Here is a 23679-nt window from a genome sequence, read left to right on the forward strand (position 1 = left end):
TATTGATGTCATGCTCAATATGTTCATAAAACAACAATTTATTTAATTTAAACAACTGTAAATTTGACTTATGAAAAATATATACGTCTCACTATGTCACAGTATTTGTAAGAAAATAAACTTAACAATTTTGTAACTTGGCCTTAATAGTATGCACTTATTTTCTTAGAGGATTGCAAAAGAGTATAGAGTACATTAACTGGGAAAAGAGTGAACAACTCATCATTTATCAGTTTAACCAAATAATTAAATTCACTTTTGTGAGCTAGCTACCAACTATAAAGAGCATATAAAAAGTAGGAATATAAACATCACCAACGTTAACTCTGGAACACAAAATCAAGACCATACAGTAACTAAGAAGGCACTTCTGGTTTCTGATTCAAGTAAGCATTTACAGTTTTGGCAAAACTCCTCACAAACAGAAGTAAAATCTAAACATACATTTGTTACTGGAACATATAATTCTATCATTTCAACATTAAATTTTAATGTTTTACAACAAAGCCTTGCCATTAACCTTCCGAGGATTCAAAAATTCTGAATCAACAAGCAGACATTCTCCTTTCTGCAAGCAGAAAAACTGCAATACCACTGTTTCAGATTGTCCTATCAGTCAATTGTCATTTGCAAGGCAAAAATCTTTATAATGGCACTTTAATAAGGCACCATCCAAATAAAGTTTGCCAATGTTTTACAAGGGTTTTGAATTTAATTTTTCTATTTGTTACATTTCCATATTGTTCAGGTAAATCACCTATAAATATTGATTTTTTAATATATTCATCTTATGCTAGAGTGACAATTAAGTAAATTGACTTCCAGGTTAAGCACAGAGCAACCATTAGCCTTCATTACTAATGTTCATTAAAAGGAAATTAGACTAAGAAACACCCTTTAAAATAGCTACAAACTGTTTGTCACTGGACATACCCATAATATGATGGTCTTTGGAAATTTCCGAGGAGATTATGGTTCCATGAGCTAGCAGTAAAAGAGAAGGAGTCTCATGAATTTTTGTTTTATTCTTAATTTACAATCTGCTTTCTGGAAAAAAACTTTATGGGCCAGGAAGGTGATTCTCAGAACTTGCTCAGTAGCCAAAAATCATGACAGCCACACTAACGGAAATCAAGATACAATAATTTTGAGTTCTGTAAATGTGCAGTCAACCATATTCTTTTTCCTAACAGCTGTCAGGCTGCCCCCCAGCATTTACTTCTTTAAAATATTGCATATTGTCCATCCATCAGATACTCGAGCTTATACAATATAAAAATCTAGTGTTATTACATTTCTGTTATTAAAAATGTGTTTACTCCTGTTTATAGTCAAATCTCCACCCAACACTATATCCTGATCTTTCATTGCTGGCTGCATTAAAATACACTTTCAGAAGTAAAGTTCCTTCGTGAGCATAGAGACCACGCAGGGAATCTGCTTCTTCTCACTGAAGCGTGGATCATCCGACTGGGATTCAAAATTGGTGGCGACCACATAGTTGACCCGTGTGAGGATCTGCATGATCTCAAGTTGTTTTCCATGCTCATTTAGCACAGAGCACAAAGACTGCACAAACCAGGAGCCTCTTCCAGGATTTCTCCAGGAGTAATAACCTTACAGAAAAGACGAGTAAGAAAGTACAGAGGATTATTTTTGCTCTTTTGTGTGAAAGATTCTGGGCAAAGATTAAAAATCCATATAAAGAAAGCTTAACTCTTATCACCTGTGTCACATACCCTACTTCATTAGAGTTGAGAATAATGTGTATTAGCTCTCCAAACCCCACACTACTAAAGCACCATCCTACATTTTGGCATTTGGGAAACTGTGAGAAGTAAGATTTCACAGGCTTCCTCTCCAAGAATAAGTTTTGTGTTGTAACAGTTCCTCTTCCTGCCTTCATCACATATTCAACACACTTACTAAACTGGGACATGGAAGGGCAGGATTCCGAGAAAACAGTATTGCCTTTGCCATCTGTAATCTCCCCTTTCCTGTGCAGCCAGTGTCAAAGGGGTGGACACAACACACTGGCCCAATGTACACTGGGCCTTTGTGTTTTGTCCATCAATGTACAATATGTCATCAATGAGGGTCCATCTACAATCCAATCAGCATGGATGATTGGCTTGTATCTCCACCTTGACCCTCTTTTCTTTACCTGGCACTGTGGAATATGCAAACAGGAAATCTGCTTCTACTGGGATTTTGTATCTCGGGTTGGCATCTGTTTCCAGAGTGTCATTTGCAGGTCCAGAGTCAGTTTGTATACCTTCATCAAATTCAGAGCCTCTGCATGCCTGAAAGCAGAGAAGACAAATAAAACTTGTCCAATAAGGAGAAAAAAAAAGTGTTATACCAATAAGTATTCATCAATATTTTTAATAGATTCAGTTTTAAGCATGTATGTATATCTAATACTTTGCATGTATTAGAAGCAGAAATGCAATTCTTGGGGATACCTAATTGTTCAGTGATAAAGTTACTGGCTTAACCATTTTAAAATATACATCCCATACAGTAAAGGGAGGTAAAGGTGTTGAAGCTCAGTTGTTTGTCAAAGTGCCAGGGGAGCATTATTTTATTCTAACCACAATTATTTTTACTAGTCTAGAGTCATTCTCAGAACTCAATTATTACATAATGCCTTGTGCACTGCCTTGTGCAGTGGGACTTCTGGCCATTTACAGTGGATTACACATTGTCATTGGTTCCTGACATGCCCTGTTGAAGCACTGCATTTCACAAAATCACATCCTGAGATCATCTAGTCCCATCTTCCCCTTCTCAACCAGAGACAGCTACAGCCACCCAAGTGCATGTACAGTTGGGTTTGGAATATTTCCACAGGTGGAGACTCTACAGTGTGGGCAACTAGTTCTAGTGTTTGACCACTCATTTCAAGTATATTGCATTTTTAATATTTTTCCATTTTTTTTATTCTTAATTTTCTCCTAATCATGGGTTCAGCTAAAGGGTACACTGGCACAACAGCCCAGGTAGTTAAGTTTCAGCTCTTGATCAGTAGTTAGACTGACAGCTCTTGCAAAAGAGTAACAGTCTGACTGGCTTATGTAGCAGGGTTGGTTAGCCTTTATTAGGATAATTTTAAAGGCTATGAAGTAATCATTCCAAACTTATAATTAAAAGAAACATCATTTTAGTAGTATGAAGAGTTTAAAATAGACACAGTTTTCACTTTGAGGTTGAGGATTAATTGACAGAACAGCTTAGGGAAAACCACATCTGCTGCAAGTCCTATACATATATAATACTATGATAAAAGAGAGACTTCATCCTTGTGGTATGTCAGTTAAAGTTTGAAACAGTGGTCTTCACAAGTTTAACTAATTTGCAATTATTATATAATAATTTAAAAATGCAATATAAATTTTTAGGCTACTGAGGAAGGGAAAAATATTTCTTTTAGCAGAATTCAGTAATTTGTAGAGGCAACCATAATTCAAAGAGACATGGACAGTATTATTGCTATTGATAATAGGGTACTGTCCTTAGCTCTCTCTGCACAAGAGGAGTTTATCTTTCTGCTTTGAAGTTCATATATTACCAGGAGGAACCATGTACAAAACTACAGTGATAATGTTCTTTACATCTGTGAAACTTATATATAAATTACCTTTTAAAAACAAACAATACAAGTCACCCATAGACAACTTCTCTCAACACATTTTTTTCCCAACACCTCCAGCAATGTTCAGTAAATTAACCCACGGGGCTCTTCTAGAGCAGAAGACAACCAACAGAGCATGTTTTCCCCACTGCAGCAGTAGGATACTCTTTTTACCTTAGGGCTATTACCTGAATGAAAAATAATTTGGGTTTGCCTATAAGGCTTTTACACTTGTCTCCTCTGAACAGTGCAGTCAAACTCTTGATAGCCATGGGTCCATCTGTGCCATAGATGAGTCCTTCTTCCCCATGGCTCAGAAGGATACAGGCAAAACAAGCGGCATCACTGTGATTCTCCTCAGCAGCTATGAATCAAATACTTCTTAGTCAAAAGGCAGCAACATTTTAAATGACAATTATATTTAGCAAACACATTTTTTTGAGACTAAATATACACTGGGCCTCTACTGGAAGGCACGGGAAGGAGTGGATAAAGATGACACAACCCAGTTTTTACAATGTGATGAGTACCTTGAATACAAGGATACATCCTTCACTTGACTCTGAGTCTGGCCCGCTGGAATCAACAGGCTGGATTCATTATCTAATATGACAAGGCTCTTCACCTAACACCCAGGACAGGTGATCACAAGAACACTGTGCATTTCTGAATTATGTTGGAGAAAGAGGTAGGGAATTAAGCCTAATCCCTTCAGAAACCAAATCCTTCTATACAGAAAATTGTATGTATGGGGCTTAAGCAATCTGTTCTACTGTAACCTTCTTTGAGAAGGCAGAAGATTCAGTGACTTCCAGAGGTCTTTTCCACTCTAAATTATTCTATGATTTTAAATTTTTACCTTGCTTCAGTAATTTCTCCATGTCATCACGGCTTCGGTCATTGTACGTACAAACCTCAAAACCTAAGTTTTTAAAACTCTTAGCCAGATCTCCAGCATCTTTATCGGTGCCATTGCGTGTACCCATTCCTGCCGGAAAACAAAGAATACGCTTGACTGCACATTACACAACTCAAAATAATTCACGTGTTCAAAGGTAAATTTTTAGGTTTATAATTGGTAAACCTAAACAATGTCATGGTGACATGTTTTTAAAACAATCCTCTAACAGCAAAGAGAACAAATTGTGAGACTTTAAAAATAATGCAACGGTCAATGTAAACACATATCTTATCCTGAAAAATGCTGGCTTGCCTCCAGCACCTTGCAACATAGACCTCTGTGGATGATTCATCTCCTTTTGGTTATGCAGTGTAACACAGGCATACAGCACCCCATGGAAAAACTGTTGAAAAGAGTCCCTGTGATACCCAATAAAAATAACTGATATACAATCTTTGCAGAAAACAAATCTGTGTGTTTGCCAAGTGTATAGGAAAAATCCTGTAAAGTTCATTCTAACACAAGTATCTGTCCACTTTGAAACCATATGTGGTCTGAAAAGTTAAATGCAGGAGTGTGAACAGAGCACAGCTACAGCTATTAGCTTTTGTAGCTCATAGCTGTAGCTCAGGGACAGAGAATTTATAACATGGGTTGCAGATGCCAAAGTTCAAATTTTAACAACATAGTCTTAAACTCTGGGATAAAGGTTTAGTTTGAAGTTGGTAGAGCAAGGAGACATGGTCTTTGAAACATATACTGCAAGGAAGTTGAAAAGAGTTACTCTAATGTAAGTTTTAAAGAACAGGAAAAGTTTTAGGAACAACCATTTATCAGAAAGGATAAATACATTCATTAAAATTCCATGTCCTAAAATTAAAATGCATATTGATTATGCTCTCTAATGTGTATCTTCAGAGGAAGAACATTACCTGTTTTGTCCTCAAAATTTTTGTTGTTTATAATAATACATTTACCAACTTTCTTGTAGTCCATATTATATTGGAATGTGGGTGTAACAATTCGGTATTGATTACTGAGGGAGGGCTTTGGCTGCTCTTCTTCTCCATTCTTCTTTTTTCTAGGTGAACCAAATAAAATTATTGTTAGTGACCAGTCACATGCATGGCCTATTTATCGTAATTCAAACCATTCGTGCAGCCCTACCCAATGTTTTTCCTTCTCTAATGTTTGTTTTCTTCCTTCAAGGCATAAAGATCTTGTGATTTCCATGAAGTGATTAGTGTGTGTGGTTGGATTCTGATGAGGTAAAAAAACTCTAGAGTGGACTACAGCCAAAACCAGGATACACAGATCCTGACCTACAGATAAAACAAATGACCCAAACACGAAGTCAGATTGGCAATAACCTTTTGCAAACTGTTTCTGGACATATTTTACTTTTACTATAAGTAATTAATGAAGGGACAAACAGATTTCCTGTACTAACTATTCCAAGCACATAAAGACATGCCATTTACTCAGAGGTATGGTAAGATTTGTTTAGTCAGTCACCATCATCCCTGAATTCTCTGAAGACTAAGACTAAGCAGTAGGTAATTTCTACTGATAAAGGCTACAAATGTGAGCAAGTCATGTGTTAATTTAGTTTGCCAAATAGCATTCTGAACTCATGCAAAACCTAAGCACATTTCAATGTAATCATCAATACCTGAAATTCACTTCAAATAAAACCCATGAAAAACCAGCCCAAAGCAAAATGGATTATATTAATTGCTTATATTAATAAATATTCTCTGTTTATGTGACTGTGTACTGACTTTTCTGCTGTGTACAGGAGTCTTAAGATTGGATTAGAAAGAGATGCAAAGGGATAGCATAGACATTAGTCACCAATTTATTCTAAATGAAGTAATAAACCCATATAAATGACAGCCAGCATGCACGACTGATGTATAAGCATGAGGAACTCATCAGTACTTGCTTTGAGAAGTGGACTTCTGGTCCAAGCAGGTGGCTTCAGTTGTTGGTAAGATCTCCTCAAGCAGAACTGAAGCCAGTGAGAGCCTATAAAGGGTCTGATTCAACCTCAGAATTATAAGCAAGCTTTGGAGCAAGCCCAGTTAGAAAGAATACTCAGAAAAGGGCAGGAGAAGTTACTGGCATCTCTCTTATTTGGTCCAGTATCCTGCTTCCAATAGCATTTATTGCTGCTGTCTGAGAGGAAAATACGACCTACTTTCACAGCACAAAGAACTGTATAACACAGTTGGCTTTAACAAAATTAGATTTTTTCCATAATTTCCATTAATTTAGATACTTTCCCTCTTCTAACTCTGACATCTTTCTAAAGAATTACTAAGTTCTTTGCTTCAATAATAGCATAGAGACATGAGATTGTTGTGAACCAATTAAATGTTGATTAGGTAATCTATTTTCTTACCTGCCTGATTTAACAATGGTTGTCTTTTAGCTTTCAGTGTATTTTTCTATTACTAATGGACAAGACTAATTGGAATCTATAATAATCCTTCTTTAAATGATTCATCATGTATAAACAGTACTTCAATTCAATTTTAAAACAGCTTCTTCTTATCTTTGAGTGTTGTCATGTTCTGTTATACAGGGCCAAATTAAATAGCTGCACCTGGCACTCTTTTTACATGTGACTATCCTAATATCATCTCCTCTTTTAGACTTCTCTGAGAGACTACAAAACAAGATATTGAATCATATCTACTTGAGGATTTTGTCTGATACTCTGTAAACACAGGGGTTTTTTCCCTACAAAATGCAAGTATCGGTATTCTCCTTGCATACTGCTTCTTGAGGGCTCTGGGAGCAATAATTAAATATGCCTTGCCTCAAGAGAAGATTTTAACCATTTTCAAGAACTATTCAGAGCTGTATGATGCTAATATTACATCTGGCTTTCAAAGAGATCTTGGATTCTTATTTTAACATAAAATTGCCCCAGCCCTTCATCATCAGACAGCACTCTGGCAAAGAAAGAAAAAGAAATTTCAAAACAACAAATAAGCACTCAGGTCAATGAAGAGGCATTTCCTCAGTCCACAAATTCAAGTTTCTACAGATTTATCTGGCTTCATTGATTTCCTGAAAAAGCTGTATGACTAACAGTGGCTATAAAAACACAATAGGATATTTTCAAGGGGATTGTACACACATTTCTGTTTATGTCCAACTCATGAACAGCTGTGAACACTCGGGACAGATCCACATCAGCAGTATGGTATCATGTTTGCACTGTCTGCTGTCCTAAAATGCTGGAAGTAATCTAATTCTAGTCCAGAAATCAGGCAGCCACATTACCCCACAAAAAGCCTCACTGAAAATAGCTGCTGGGGTTGAGTGGCGTAATAACACAGTCACACAACTTCTCTGAAACCACTTCACTTCTGAGTTCAATAGTTTGCACTCATTCATGCAGAAATACTCGTGAGTTTAAGGGATGTAGCTACTACTGCAGGTATTCTCAAAGGCACGCCAGAAGCTCTGTGCTGGTCAGTGTCAAATGTCACAGACAAGCCTTGGCAGCACCGTAGTGCACACAACTATCATTTCCCCATTCCTTTACAGAGGCTGCTGTGGCTTTGTTCTAATGATCCCTCCCAAGCTGAACAGGTTAATGAGATACTAAAAAACCACAGCATGCTTTGAAGGGTTATGTCTATCATTTCTTTACTGGCAGACAACAAAAAGTTCCAGAAATCTTTTGGTATCAATCCAAACTGAATGAATAAGGAAGCAAAGGTTGTGGAGTGTACTTATCCTGGGCCTCCAGTCCAGATAGAAATTCTTTTTTGAAGATTCTGTTTTCTGTGCCAACATAATGCAATATGGGAATTGCCTGGCTGGAATAAACTGACTGTATAATGTCCACCTCTTCAGTTTCAATAAGCTAAATCAGACCTTGTAAATAATGAGTCCTTAAGGGAAATGCTCTGTCAGTGACAGGCTGGCTTATGACTGAAAGCCTAAAGCTTTATTTTCTTAACTTTGAACTAGACACCTGTAAATATAAATGTTTACTGCTGTTGTTCTTACTAAGCTTTCTAATCACTGTATTTTCTGAAAGGGTTTCCATAGGTTAGTTTTCTGCTGTTATAAAATGTCTTAAACTATGTGCCCTCAGTTTTATTTCATTCTGCTTGTCTGACATCCAGTGTCTTTTATTTCCCTCTTCTGGGAAATAAAATTTGAATTTCATGACTGTTAACTCATTCTTCAGCTCCTAATTACAACTGTGCCATAACTCCTCACTCCACTAGTGGTCACTGATCCTTCCCTTAGACAGAAATATTTTTCCTGTCAATGCTCTCACATATTTCATGTCCTCCCCCTTCGGTCAAGAGTTCAGCAAAAGTGAAACTCCACTCTGGCACTCTCATAGAGCTTGCACATTTTCACCCTTACAGTGTCTATAATTCCAGGCCTTAGGCTTGACAACAATATGTCTGGGAATGTGATTTCATCAAGTCTGGACTCAATCAGTGTCAACCCTATGAAAATTATTATTATCATCATCCTCTCACTTTTCAAATATAAACCTAAAGTTATCCATACCATTTATCATTTTTTAATTGAACTTTTAAATAGTAACAGTCAAATTTCTTATCACCATGAGTGGCTAAAATTCTGTCACAGTCCATGGAGATATATCACTTGCACCTGTAGTGGACTCGATTGTCTACAGGACTGCTATCTATCACAACGAATTTTCTTTTTTCTTATGCTTTTGGTAAATTATGATTTCATTATGATTCAAGCTTTAAGGATAAAAATACCACTAATAACATTTAACTACACCTAAATATTATTTAGAAAAAATAAAATAAAGCAGCGTGCCTTAGCAGATGAGATTTTCTCTCCTTTGGCTTCCTTTCTACTGACACCTTCCTGCAATTCTGGTTTGCTGTAACTACATGGACTCCCCTTGGAAGAATACCAGCATAATGTAGGGAAAGTTCTCAAGAGAAGAGTGGAAAAAAGGGAAAAATTAGGACAAGAGTACAATCTCTGGAGTAGATACTGCTACACCAATTCATTCAATTAACCTCAACATTAACAATTATTAAAAAGAGGATGATAATAAATGACAGACAATAGAGCTCTTCTAAAAACATGAGCTGCTTGGCCTTAAAAGCAATGTGACACTTAGCACACAGAAGACACAGCTCTCCCTGAAAATAAACAGTCACTCAAATAGCCTTTCAGGTAGAGGATTAGATGAATAAAGACAAATTTTACAATCATTACTGCCCAATCACAGAATGGGAGGACTTTCCTGTTTGTTTGGGTTTTTTTCTGTTTGTTTGGTTTTCTAAGAGAAGTTAATGTGTTTATGAAAGTGAACTCTAAAAATGATTTTACAGAGGGATATCCAGGCTTTGAAACCCTTCTCTCCCAGGAAAGTTAGGGACTTTTGTTGCTGTACTGAAAAATGTAAGCAGATAAAAATTCTACAGTTATGACACTATGCAATTTAAGGAAGTTGGCGTTCAGAGATGGGTGGAAAAGGCTATACTGATTCCATTCATTTTTATTTCACACAGACACGAAAGAAGAGAACTCTGTCTTACTCTACTCTATGCAGTTCAGTAAAATTGGGCTTTATTTGATAAGGAATATCTCAGAACATTATGATAGTTTTTACTCTGTCCTTAATACAATGTGCAATCATACATAATTTTTGAATGACTGATAACAGGTTCCTTTTAAAAAGAAAATTTGCCTTTAAAAATATGGTGTCTTTGACTATGTCAGGATCCCTTCTAGAGTCCAAATGCTTTTTGGCATTGGAGAATAGTTCTATTCCAGTTTCTGTCACACTGCCAGCCCTTCTGTTGAGTCCAGGCAAGATTACAGCAGTGGTACAAAGACAAAGTACACAGGACAAATATTCTCAGGTAATCCATCAACATCCACCAGGACTTTTATATACTTCTTGTCGTGGGATGCAAGGTATCTTAAAACTGCAATGCTCTTTACTCTGTTACAAACAACTGAGATATTTCTCTTGTGATTTTCACACTTGGGGACCTCTTTACAGGCTTCATTTCAATAAATTCCTCATTAAGCTACAATATTGTGGAGTAAGTGTATGGGACAATACATTAGTTTTAAGATCTCTGAAGAAACTTGTGTAGCCTGTATTGCTGATTTATTTTTATGCAGTTTGTGTGGCTCTAAGCTGCTTTTTCTGCCTAAAAAACCCCACTCCTTCAGTGTTGCACACAGAGTGTAAATTATGTTAGTGACTACTGCTCATCACAGGTGCTGTTTGCTGGGGAAAAATCCTGGATTGCACTTATTTACTTAAATAGATAGTTAAAGGATAGACAGAAAACAATGAAAATGCAAAGAGGAATGTGTTTGAATTCACAAATTTAAAATTCACCAATTTAAAGCTATTCTTCAAAAAAAAGGAAACAGAATTCATAAATCAGACAACTATTTTCAATATTTCAATATATTCAACATTTTGTTCTGTTTCTATCTTAGTCTCAATAATTAGTTGTCTATTTGTATGTCTGATGCTTTTGCATGATCATGCATTAGTATGTCTTACTTTTACATAACCTTCTCTCCAAACCACCAGCTTTAACACTTTTATCCAGATTTAATACTTTTATCCAGTCTAATTTCACTGTATTTAGTACACCCCTAATTACTCTGCACTCTCCCCTCCTTGATTTTCTTTTTAATCTTGAAACCTATTGGCAATAACAAGCAAAAGACACTTGTTAAGCCTGACTAGAGCTTTTTAGATCTTAAGTTCTTTAAGGCACACTCTTTGTTCTTTGTCAGATCTGTTTTGGTAGTGTCATGCAGATTTAGAGCTGCAAGCAAATAATAGATTACCCTGTTGCCTTTTCCTATTAATATTGCATCAGGTTGGCAGCAGCAACATTTCTGGACAAGAAGAATGTGTCACTACTTGAACTGTTTTTTATAAAAATGAATATTCCTTTACTATTGAAAACCAGAAGGCATAAATTATATGGCATAAAGACTAAATCACAAGGTCTAGACCAAATACCAACACTGCATTACAGTGCATTTGAAGGTGTGATCCTGGGTCGCACACTGAGAAGGCAACATGCTGGAACAGTAAAGGAAGCCTATGGCAAACACTGAGGAGCCACTGCAAAAGGCATTGGCGTTTCAGAGACCTCAATTCTGTTTCCAATCTGTCACATGCTATGGCCTCACAAACCTTTTCTCGTGAATATACTCATATGACAGGTGCAATTTCCATTTCTTTCAGACAGATAACACTTTAACACAGACTCCTTTGAAAAACAGCCCAATAGCTGAAACAAAAGTCTCCCAGAGGAAAAAAGACAACACTAATCATATAGGAGGAAGTTCAAGTAAGTATTGCATACTTTCAGTTTCCCTACTGAGAGCTATTAGCAAGTGAATACTGAATTTGATAGATGAGCACTAACAAAATAACCAGTCCTTAGAAGGTTTTTTCTAAAATATATTCCAGATAGATGTCAAAAGAAAATTTTAAAAATTTCTAATATTAAATCAATGTCATTATTTCAATGCAACAGAAAGACTCCATTTAGAAGAGAGAAGAAAAGTGGTCGTACAAAACTGCACATAAAAGTTCCTCAATAACATCTAAACATTAGTTCACCTATTTTTGCTTACTATGGCAAGCAGATGTCTCACACAAAAGGCATGAAAACTGACAGCTGTGATTTAGAATAGCACATAAATGTAAACAGCACAATACAACACACAGAGAGAACATTAAAACAAAAAAAACAGTCAAGTGGTCCTAGATTTCTGTTCCCTCTCTTGGTCTTGTTTTGCCTGCTAAAGAAATTTAAAATTATGGTGAAACATACTAAACTGATAATACTCGAGTCTGAAGTTCATATTTATCAATGACATATAAAGTCTGTGCAGCCCTTGCATATTTTTATGCTCTTCTGGTGAAATTCCTAAACTTTGAAAGTTAGTTTTGGAAAGGGGAGATAAAGGGAAATGGCCAGTGTGCTTACTGGAACACCACAATGATGAGCACGCTCCACTTTCCTCCTGAGAGCAGGCCTACTAAAAGCAACAGGACTAGTCAGGCAATACAACAATGACTGTCTGTAAATGTCCTCAAAAACAGGGCCGAATTATTTACCCTTCAGTAGTTCAGTAGTTCAAGCCTTTTGCTTGAATGAACCCAAGGCTAGGAAGCTACTAGGGTAGCACTGCTTGTTCCTTTGGAAACCCATGCCCTAGGCTCTTCTAATAATTGTAAACACAGTAATTTCGAACAGAATATATTGCTGTAGCAATCTTGAAAGAAAGGAGTTAGTTAAACTACAAGATTATTTCCTTGAACTTACAAAGATAATAATAGAGATGGGATGGACCTAAGCTATCATTAAAAAATTCTTTGCCCAAGACTGCACTGAGTTCATTTGTCCAGTAAAACCATATCATATTAAAAACCTACTTTTGTTCTTGTTATGACATATGTAGCAGTACTGTTACATATTTCACAGAAAATTTGCAAAATTAAACATTTTAATTTATTTAAAGAAACCCTTGTATTTCCCTTAGTTTCCTGTAGCATGCTTTATCACCTCCAACAGCAGAACACAAAATAAAATATATTTATTACGGCTACGTGCTGGCTATGCTTTGCCCAATTAACTTTATGAAAAGTATTAAACAAACCAAAATACTCAAATAGGGGCATATGTTCTGTTATCCACTAAGACTCAACTGATTGTACTCTGGATGGAGAACTGAGTGTAAATTGTGCTTCTACGGTTGAGTACCATTGGGAAAGTAACTCCATATCTCTGGGTCTTAGTTTTCCCATCACAAAATGAAGCCTAAAAAAACTTATTTTATGAAGCAATAGAAGATAGTATGTTTTTTTCCCAGGGGGATAACAGTGGACAATATTTTCCTGGGAGGAGTGACTGGTACCCCAGAGAGCTGTGCAGCCTTTAAGAAGGACCTTGACAGGCTGAAAAGATGGGCAGAGAAGAACTGTATGAAATTGCAAATAAGAGTCCAGCACCTGGGGAAGAATAACCTCATGGACCAGCACAGGCTGGGGGTGACCTGAAAGGACCTTGGGTTCCTGGTGGACAACAAGCTGTCCCTGAGCCAGCAGTGTGTCCCTGTGGCCAAGAAGGTCAATGGCGTCCTGGGGTGCAATAGGGAGAACATTGCCAGTAGGTCAGGGAGGTGATCCTGCCCCTCTACTCAGCCTTAGTGAGGCCACATCTGGAGTGCTGTGTCCAGTTCTGGGTTCCTCAGTACAGGAGAGGAACTACTGAAGCGGGTCCAGCGGAATGTGGCAAAGATGATTAAGGGACTGGAGGATCTCTCTTATGAGGAAAGGCTGGGAAAGTTGCGCCTGTTCAGCTTCAAGAAGAGATGATGTAGAGGGGACCTCAACAACGTCTGTCAGTATCTGCAGGGAGGGGTCAGAGGATGGACCAGGCTCTGCTCGGTGGTGCCCAGCAGTAGGACAAGAGGCAACGAGCAGAAACTGATGCACAGGAAGTTCCACTTGAATAGGAGGAAGAATTTTACTGTGTGGGTGACTGTGCACTGGAACAGGTTACCCAGAGAAGTAATCTCCTCACTGGAGATATTCAAGAACTGTCTGGACACAATCCTGTGCAAAGTTCTCTAGGATAACTCTCTAGGATAACTCTGCTTGAGCAGAGAGGTTGGACCAGATGACCCACTGTGGTCCCTTGCAACTTTACCCATTCTGTGATTCTGTACAGTAAACTAGAGAATAAGTTTAAAACTCACTATTTTGTACACCTGTACAATGTTTATGTCCAGTGTTTGAGTTAGCTTACTGACACATGCCTCTTGGAAAAAAAATCTGTGAAACAAAGGCATTCTTATTGTCCACTGTGGAGATTTACAGTGGATCTCAGTCCAGAAACAAATTCCTGTCTTTGATTCCTGCACATTAACTTCACTGAAGAGAGAAAACTGCTAGTGCCTGCACATGATTATTTAACATCAACTGCAAGAATGACAGGGCAGCAGTTCACAGAATATGGTATTTCCCCAAAGTATCTTACAGCCCCAAAGGTCTCTGGGACCTTGGCTTAACAGGCAAGCTACCACGGCTCATCACATTGCAGCTACTCAGCTGAACTACAGCAATGGCTATTTGTACATTCCTTTGAAACCACATTCCGAAGTGTATTAGCTTGAAACCCAACAAGGCCTCCCCTATCACAAAGACATACAACTGCAACAATCTCAGCTGTGAAGAAAACCAACTAGTGAGCAGTAGTAGTGCTAATTGCAGCTCTGACTCACCTGAGTGTGAGCACACTTTTCATTTGATCCCTTGCAAAGCAAGCCACAAACAAAAATTCAGTAGTTTCTACAACCCTGCAGCTTCTGTTTAATGTGCAGAATATCTTTTAGATTTATACCTAATCTTTTTTTAAAAAGATCTATTTATGGATTAATTTATGAATTCTTTGCTTAGAAAAAGGGCCTCCTATCTTCTGATCTTCCATCACTTATATCTTCATATAGCACACTATATATTTGTATAGTACAAGCAAATTATCTTTCAACTTTAGTTAGAGGAACTAAATACATTTTAAATCCCTCATTATAAGACATTTTTCAGACTCTCTTGTAGCTTTTTTGTCCCATTTTAGTTTCAGACCCATCTCCATTTAGGAGGGAGAACCTTCTCTAAGAACCTGGAAAACAGAGAAACTCAGTCCAGCACAACTGAAAACTCATTGTGTAATGAAAAGAGTCGAGCTGTTTGAAAGAACTAGGCTCAAACCACAACTTCTGGCATACTTCGTAAATATCTTTTGGAGTTCTGATAGTTACATCTAAATATGTCTTCCTCTCCTTTTAATTATGTGCTAGTGATGGCCTTAATATAATTCAAATAAAAACCATGGCTTCAATTTTATTTATTATATACAAATGAAGCAGACTAAGTTCACTGGGACTAATCCAGCTGCACTTTGTACAAAAGGTTTCAACACAGACTTATGTCTAATATTGTCCACACGTCACAGCAGTCAAAAAGACACAAAAGTTAAAAGAAAAGAAAAAGGTAGCAGAGCCCTAGTCTTTGTGCACTTAATATTTTAAGGATCACTTATAACCTACATGACATTTTTGTGGTGTAATGCCTGCAAAACAGAGTAAGTTCTAAACTCTCAATCATCACTTTGTAATCCAGATTCAGCTTCCCAATTAGCTGCATGGTATCTGCTGTGTAGGCCTCACAATATTGTATCCAACAACATAGTCAAATAACATTCAAAAGATAATTTTTTACAAATAAAGAATTTGGCTTGCTGAAAGGCTTTCTGCTCACTTCTGGAAAACCTGCACGTACGTGGGTGTTCTGGAAACTGAAATCTTGCATGTTCATATCCTAGGCAGTATAATGTACATAGGCAACTGACAACTATATGCAAAAAAAAGAAGCTTCTCTTACCTCTCATAGGTACTAAGAGCAGTTAACAGGAATATATGCACTGCTTGGAAAATGACTCAAAATAAACCAACCTCTTCAAACGCTCTTTCTCAGAGAACACTCTGGAAAGGATTATCAATTGCAAAATGCCAGTGGAGTTACAATCAGCTTGCTGTAAGCACTGAAACTAAACTCTTTTCGAGTATCAATCCATGAGATTTCCAAACAGGTGGCAGAGAAGGAAGGAGACAAATAACACTCTACAGTACCTTGGCTCGTCATCAAATGGTACTCCACACTGCATCTGAAAACAGCTTCAGCTTGTCCTCAAGAGGAAGTCTAATGTTCTTTGCTAATGCTAGGAGCCCACCATGCTCAGGGTTACATTGCAGAGTGACACAGGGTGCTCTGTGTGCTCAGGCCCAAGGATTCGCATGTGTCAGCAGTGGGTCACGCTGGACTGTTCTGTGGGGCTATTCAAACCCCCGGAGCCATCACCCTGCAGGCTGAGGTCATGCAGGCCTGAGCTACCTTTGCTGACAAGTGGAAAACACGCTCCCATCGCCCTGATTCTATCACTGCTCCTAAATAAGAGTAGAGGAAAATAGAGCAGATTTTGAGATGGAGGTGGGACAGCAGACTTCCCTTTGTGATATGTCCTTCTTCCTCTTGGTCCATCATTACTACAAGATTTACTCAATGAGTATTTATGAGAAAATAATGCAAATTAACTTGCATAGTTTACAAAACCTCTATGTACTTTAATTCATAGAACTACTTCCTAAATATTTACCCTTAAACAGTTTTGGTTTATTATAAATTTGGCTTAAATTTGTTTGGACTGCTTTGAAAGCTTAAACAGGACACCACATAATAGCTGTCCTCCAAATGTTGTATGATACAGCCCAGAGTTTGTTGTACTGAAGGAAATAAATTACTACATTAAAAAGTAATTTGGATACTTGACTGTGATTGCTGCAGATACCGTTCCTGGATAACCCAGTGTTTGCTGTTCTTCACAATATAAAATCTCTAAGGAGACTAGAAACAAATGTTGACTGTGGATTAATGAGTTCTTGTAATTTAGACTAGATACTATTTCAAGGTACTTGGGCATTTCCTATATGGTGCATCCAGTAAGTGTCCGAGGGAAAGTACAAGTACTGACCAGAATTTCCACTTGTTAAATACTCCCGCAGTGTTCCCAGAAGTTGAATTCCATATTGAACAAACATTGCATTAACAAAAATCAAAAAAACCCTTTTGACTTTAAAGAGAGTAAGAAAAATGAAACATCCCTGTTGTTCCATATTACAATCTCTTTACTGTCTTTGCAAGAACAGGCTATAGATTACTTCTGAAATTTTATGTTCAGTGCTTTGGGGTGAACATAAAATACAGATATTTAGCTTTTGCTAAGCAGAACCAACATACTCCAAACAAAATTAAAATTACATTATGATAGACTTTGGAGTTATGACAAATAAAAGGAAAGATCATCACCCTTTTACAGGACAGACTAAGGCACAGAGTGATTTGCTTAGAGACATAAAGGAATCATGAGGCTGAAATAGGAGGTCAGTTCAGATATGTGAGTTGCAGCCTAGAGCATAACTTCAGATAATGATTCGTCAGCTGTTATTTGTTTCAAAGTAACTTGCTATTTTTAGTCTAAGGATAAAAGAGATACTTTTCTAAGCAATAATTACTTTGAGAGGTCTGTAATATTCTGACACCAAAAAACCCATAACAGAACTGATGAGCTATGATTCCAGGAATCATCAGTATTTGAACACACTAATTTTAAGGCAGGAACAGCTGATATTCACGCAGTGGAGGCCAATACGGTTTCTTCATAAACAGAACGTGCTAGCAGTAGCACTTTTTCTACAAAACAAGTAATTAATTTGTAAGATCAGTGTGTTGGGTTTATTTCTCATTACCCTACTCTGATTTGATTGGTAATAAATTAAACTAATTTCCCAAGTCAAGTCCGTTTTGCCCAAGATGGTAATTGCTGAGTTGTCTCTCCCTGTCCTTATTTTGACCCACGAGTCTTTTCTCTCCTCTGTTCAACTGAGATGGGGAGTGATGAAGTGGCTTTGGTGGGTACCTGGTGTCCTGTCAGGATGAACACACCACAGATCAGGACCACGGTTTTGAAATGGTCCAAAAAATCAAAAATGGACAACTCTGGAAAACATATGCATCTGCAGCACTCTGAAACTTTTCTTCATAAAGTTCTACCTGCAAAGCAATTTCTTTTACAAATCATATAAAAATAAGCTGTTAGCAATCCAAAGTGGATGAAAAATAGCTTCCCAAAAGAGCGAGGAACAACAGAAGAGCACAGCTGAAACAAAGACAACATTCCACACCTGTTACAACTCCAAAGCTGGTTCAGCTGACGTTGAATCTCAAAAATGAATATTTATTCTTTGAAGGATGAGGCTATTTATTTTAAGAAATATGGCTATACTGAGACAAGGGCCATGAAGTTAAAATAGATAGCTTCAGTAACATCTATGCTTCCCCACTTGGATGCCCTGTGACCCAAATAAACACTGGACACATGAAAAGAAACTTATATATCCATGAATATTTTTCATCTAAATACTAGTTTACAAACCTGGTAGATATCATAACAATATAACAATCACAACCATTGAACTACAGAAGGCAAGATGCATACTGATGTTTCCAGGAGACTTTCAAGTTAAGCAAAACGAAAAGCCTGCAGTGTTAAAACAGCTGAAGTGCTTTTGGTGACTATAAGGCTGTGTAACAAGCCTGTCAAAATCCTCAGTGGGACTTTCTTACAGTATTTTACATGCCTCCACTAAGGGCATTACAAAATCTCACAGTTTCAGTTGTAACTAAATAAGTTACAATTAAGAGTTCTAAAATATATATTTAAATTATGTTTTCTGTTTCCATGTGAGAAGGGGAATATTGATCGTAACACAAGACAGTAGGGCTGGAGCAGATAAGAGTAACCAGAGGACAAATGGCTCTATACAATTAAATTAGAATAAAATTGGTACCTTGATACTACTCACAACCACCCTCTTCTGCGCTATGTTTTGTCAATGAAGCCCATGAACAGCCAGGATTATTGACAGTGCAAGTTCAAGTCTAACAAGTCTTGGGAACTTCCAGATGCAGCTTTTTTATAAAAAAACAACTTTGATTAGGATTAAGAGAAACCTTAGCTCTACTTAACACAGTGGAACTGCAATTTTATTCCATTTCATGTTACATTATGTTTTCTGGACGCTAAAGTAAGTTTGCTGCTATCAATCTCCCTAATAGAGTTGCCCAATAAAACTCAAAAAATACTAAATGGAAGATATTAAATCACCCCATAAAGAAGTGAGACTATTTGTAAAGCCTTGAAAGTGTAACAGGAGCACACACAGCATAGAAAACAAAAATTTCTATGGGAACAATTCTATTAGTTTCTAACTATTACATAAAAACAGATACAGTTTTGAAATCCTCAGCTTAATCTTTGTTTAACTGTGTTTTAAAATTTTGTTGTGCACAGACTTGCCAGAGTGTATCCTGCTATTTCTGCTTTACGAAACATAACTTTTTGCTCCACTGCAATGCATCCCTATTTTTGTTCACTCTTTGCAGCAAAGAAAATTGATACCCTCCTGCCATCTAGTGGCCAAAGAAACCCGGCACCAAACACTGCTGGCAGATGTTAATCCCAAACTTTTTCCAGCTCTTTTTCCCCACCAAACAGCTTTTCCTCTGCAACGTTAATTAAGTATTAGCACTTTTTCAAAGAGAAGGAAATACATACATACAACAAAACTGTTGAGCAGCCAGAAGAACCTGCCTCCCCTGGCATGTTCTGAGCCCTATGGCCTCTGTGGTAAAGGAGGCTCACAGACTTCCCAGGAAGACATGCTGTAGTGAGAGTAAGATTTTAATTCAATTCTATTTACTGCTCTTACAAGATGGATCTCCAGTCAAAGCCAGAGAGTGACAAATTGAAGCTGTGAAGCTACTGGAAACAGCTGGTCTTTCTGCACAGCTTTGAATTCAGTTTCTCACCACTCTGTTCTCTCAAATTAAAATTGATGTGCTTATTTAACAACACAAGTTACTTGTTTTCTTACTGGACTTATATATTTTAATCCATACAAATGTAATGCAATGCAGAATTTCATTGAAAGTACTGCACAGCTGATAAATAATGAGTTGCTAAAACAAAAAAAAAGGGACAACAAAATTGTAGTCCCTCTAAGCCTTTCTAGACATTTTATTTTACAGGTTCATGTTGACGAAATGAAGCTTTGGCAATCAAGACACAGAGACACACCGGTTCAAGTAAAAGTACATCTATCCTAGTATCTGGTACTGATTAGTAAAGAGTTTAAAGAAAGAAAAGAAATTGGGTACAGAACCTATTCTGACAGAAACCTGATACAGGAACATCTTGCACCAAAGATTTTAACATTGATATTCCCACTGGACTTTTCTTCCACAAATACATCTAATCTCTTCTGAACTTATCTAAGATCTTGACATGTGCATATCCCATGACTTTGAGTTCTACAATGGCATTCTGCACTATGTGAAAATTACATCTTACCAGTTGTTTTAACCCTATTGCATGAGCTGTTCATTGGATGTCCCCTAGATTTCCTGTCAGGCACAAAGAATGATCATTCTCTCTTCACTTTCTCCTTCATTACAGTCACAATTTTAGATCATATCCTATCTTCCTTTATTTTCCGACATTGTTCTCCTATCTTTCTTCAGGCCAAAGAACTTTAGTTTTTATAAGACAAAGACCTTGTCACTGTGCTTGGATTTTTAAGACCTTCATTGTCAAGCATCTCATTACTCTTTAAGCAATCATCACCTTCTTCAAGAAACTCTGATAGATTTCTCAGACATTTTTTCCTACAAAATCCAAGTTGAAACTTCTCAGTCACCTCATACTTAATCTGAGCAATTTTTTACTTCTGAAGAAAAATGTTTCAAATTGTGTCTTCAAGGAGTTCCCAAAAGATGAATGCCTCAAATTATTTGAAAAATTTCTTACAGAAAAAAAAGAGAGAAATGCTGATTATTGCCTTTCCTTCGGGAATTATTAACTTTGAGTTGTATAATTTAATAATAGTATTAGCATATCGCCTCTTATAAAGAAGACCAATTCAAATATTAAAACACACATTTCATAATGTTTAAAAGAAACCTTTGAAAAATCTTTGTCAAGATATAGAAACAAATGTTACATTTGTTTATTTTTTTAAAATTAATAAGACATACACACCATGAAACATATTTGAGGGATAATAAGATGAGACAGAGAAAGTACAGTGATTTTCTTAACAGCACATCAAAAGTCTTCCAAGACTAAAGCATCTTCACTTCTCTCACAGATTTGCTACCCCTACTAAACTCATAGAGTAAACATCAAAAATAAAAAGTATATTCTCCATGTACTTTCTCTGAATTACACTACTCACTTGAATGTAAACGTCCAATAGTAAAAAAAAATTGAAACCTTTCTGTAAATACATTAGCCTTTGCATTAAACACCTCTTACAAAATCTCACTAAATCCAATGCGAAGTAGCCTTTTGCTTACACTCAATAGTATTTATAAACTTTGCATGCTCATTTCTCATCTTTTGCATTTTCAATCACATTGATCTCATGTTTTCAGGACTACAGCAAGCAGTAAATAGCTCTTGCTTCCTATTGATTTAATTAAAGCCTATGCTTCAGTGAGACTACTACGCTTTAGAATGAAAGGCTTTTCATGTATTCTGTAAGGGGTTACATCTGTAGACTTGGTGAGGCTTCTTTGTGCTACAACCTAGATGGCACATCCAGGCTTTAAACTAACTTAAATAGTCAGCAGGGGATTTCAGTGATGCTGCAGATTAGCTGAGCTGAATGCAGTAAAATTAATGGCATATTTAATTCCCAGCTCCACCAAAGGGTGATGTTTAAGATGAAGGACTATAATTGATGCTAAATGAACTTAGTGGTCTCTTGACTGCCAAATAAAACTTATGGGAGATATATCTCCCTATAGGGAGATACTATAGAGAAATGCTTTAAGGTACAGACCAGATACATTAAATCCACACAACATAAACCTTCTCCCTATCCAGACCATCTACGACATTGTGGACATGGTAAACTGAACACCAAATCCATCCTTTTTATGTTTCTATGATTAGAAGGGTAGCACGACAGCTGATACAACAACAAGAACAGGATTAAAAGCAGTAACTTACTTTCCAAAAAGTGAGAATCTGCTACTTCTGTCTGGCCTTGCATCAACTACATCTTCACCTCCCTCTTGAGTAAAGTGGTCACTGTGCTGATCTTCCGACATCTACAAATAGAAGTGCAAGAATGTAATGTTTCTCAGGGAAATACTTCTATAAACCAAACCATTAAACCAGACACGTGAGGTTGTTAGTCAGTTATATACTTTATAATATTCCATCAAGCAACAGTGTCTACAGACTTTTGGCCCTGAATTGACATGGCATTGCACGTGGTCAGTCGTTTGTATTGCTTTGTGGCAGTTACCAAAAGAACTTGTCAAATGCCACTCTCAAAAATGCAGATTAGAGCAGAACTAAAATTAATTTTACGGTGAAAGATCACAGAATCATAGAATAGAATCATAGAATAAAATCGTAGAATGTTCTGAGTTGGAAGGGACCCACTAGGATCATCAAAGTCCAGCTCCTGGCTCTGCACAGGACAGTCCCAACAATCACACCATGTGCTTCAGAGCATTGACAAAATCTTATGAGTAATTCCCAGATAATTTTTCATGGTCTGAAAAGAAGTAATTGGGATGAAAGCAAGGGCAACTAACATCAAAATATTTGTATTTGCAATTCTATCCAGGACTGAATCACCCAGAGAGCTCTCGTGTTTTCATTTACATATACAGCCAAACGTGCATAAGTGAAAAAACCTGTGTTATCTTCCATGGATGGTTTTAATTTAATATAGACCATTAAGCCGGCAGAAAACTACCAGAAGGAGTCATTTTTCTGATAGCACAATGCTCTGCACCAGCTCAGCACAGGTAGAGAAGTGCAGGGCAGCTGGGAGTGCAGGATTCCCAACTTCACTCCCAGCAGGATGCGCTGAGCCATCTTGTCCAACTCTGGCTCCAGATTTTCATAAGGAAAAGCAAGAGTGATTCCTACCCCTTCTCCATATTTAAGTTGAATAAACTTGCTTTTATCACCCATTTACTGAGACGACCACAAGTTTAAAGCCAACCCCGGAGACTTTGCAGCAGCAGCTCAAGGGCCACCAGTGACTCCACGGCTGCCAGCACCTCTCCCGACGGGTGGCTGAGGTCTAGGAGCACCCTTAGAGAAAGAGCAGCTCCCAAAAGGTGGAGGTCTAGATTCGGCTTTGACCAACAAATACACTTTTCAATCACCTCGCTAAAAAGCAGGAAGCGAGGAGCGCGCAGGCCGAGGGTGGGGCAGTGCGGAGGGGAAGCGCGGGGGCTGCCCCGGGCAAGCAGATCCACGGCCAGGAATGCGAGTGGGAAACCAGCGCCGGGCCGGAGGCGCAAGGGAGCGGGGCAGGGGGAGCGACGGAGGGGCCGCGGCTGGGAGGGGGTCGGGGCCGGGTCTTGCCTTGGCGATGGGGTCCGGCGAGGCAGGAGCAGGAGCGAAAGCGAAACCTAAAGCGA

The 23679-nt window shown here is 37.6% G+C and overlaps 1 protein-coding gene across 4 annotated transcripts; it reads right to left on the reverse strand.

Moving 5' to 3' along the window:
* CASP7 (caspase 7) lies at window positions 1-23679 on the reverse strand. Of its 4 annotated transcripts, none has more exons than XM_027692269.1 (7): window positions 23624-23679; window positions 22240-22344; window positions 5468-5616; window positions 4494-4622; window positions 3823-3998; window positions 2165-2303; window positions 1-1616 (listed from the first exon to the last, which is right to left on the reverse strand). In XM_027692269.1, exons 2-7 carry the CDS (start codon window positions 22284-22286, stop codon window positions 1393-1395), a joined length of 864 nt encoding a protein of 287 aa, XP_027548070.1. In that variant the 5' UTR covers window positions 22287-22344; window positions 23624-23679; the 3' UTR covers window positions 1-1392. The 4 variants fall into 4 exon arrangements, with proteins under 4 accessions (XP_027548070.1, XP_027548067.1, XP_027548069.1 ...); XM_027692266.1 differs by having other exon boundaries at window positions 22244-22344; window positions 23624-23673; XM_027692268.1 differs by lacking the exon at window positions 23624-23679 and adding an exon at window positions 23422-23584 and having other exon boundaries at window positions 22244-22344.

The sequence above is a fragment of the Neopelma chrysocephalum genome, unplaced genomic scaffold (genome assembly GCF_003984885.1).
Source record: "Neopelma chrysocephalum unplaced genomic scaffold, ASM398488v2 Primary Assembly neopelma1_85, whole genome shotgun sequence".
NCBI lineage: Eukaryota > Metazoa > Chordata > Aves > Passeriformes > Pipridae > Neopelma > Neopelma chrysocephalum.

Bases quoted from the DNA above. Each gene is read 5' to 3' on its own strand.
- CASP7 (XM_027692266.1), bottom strand. From the start codon at position 22,344: ATGTCGGAAGATCAGCACAGTGACCACTTTACTCAAGAGGGAGGTGAA. The intron at 4,623-5,467 runs GTAATGTTCTTC...GTTTTCCGGCAG, and splicing joins AAATTTTGAGGACAAAACAG to GAATGGGTACACGCAATGGC. The intron at 2,304-3,822 runs GTAATAGCCCTA...CTCTGCTTTCAG, and splicing joins CCAAATTATTTTTCATTCAG to GCATGCAGAGGCTCTGAATT.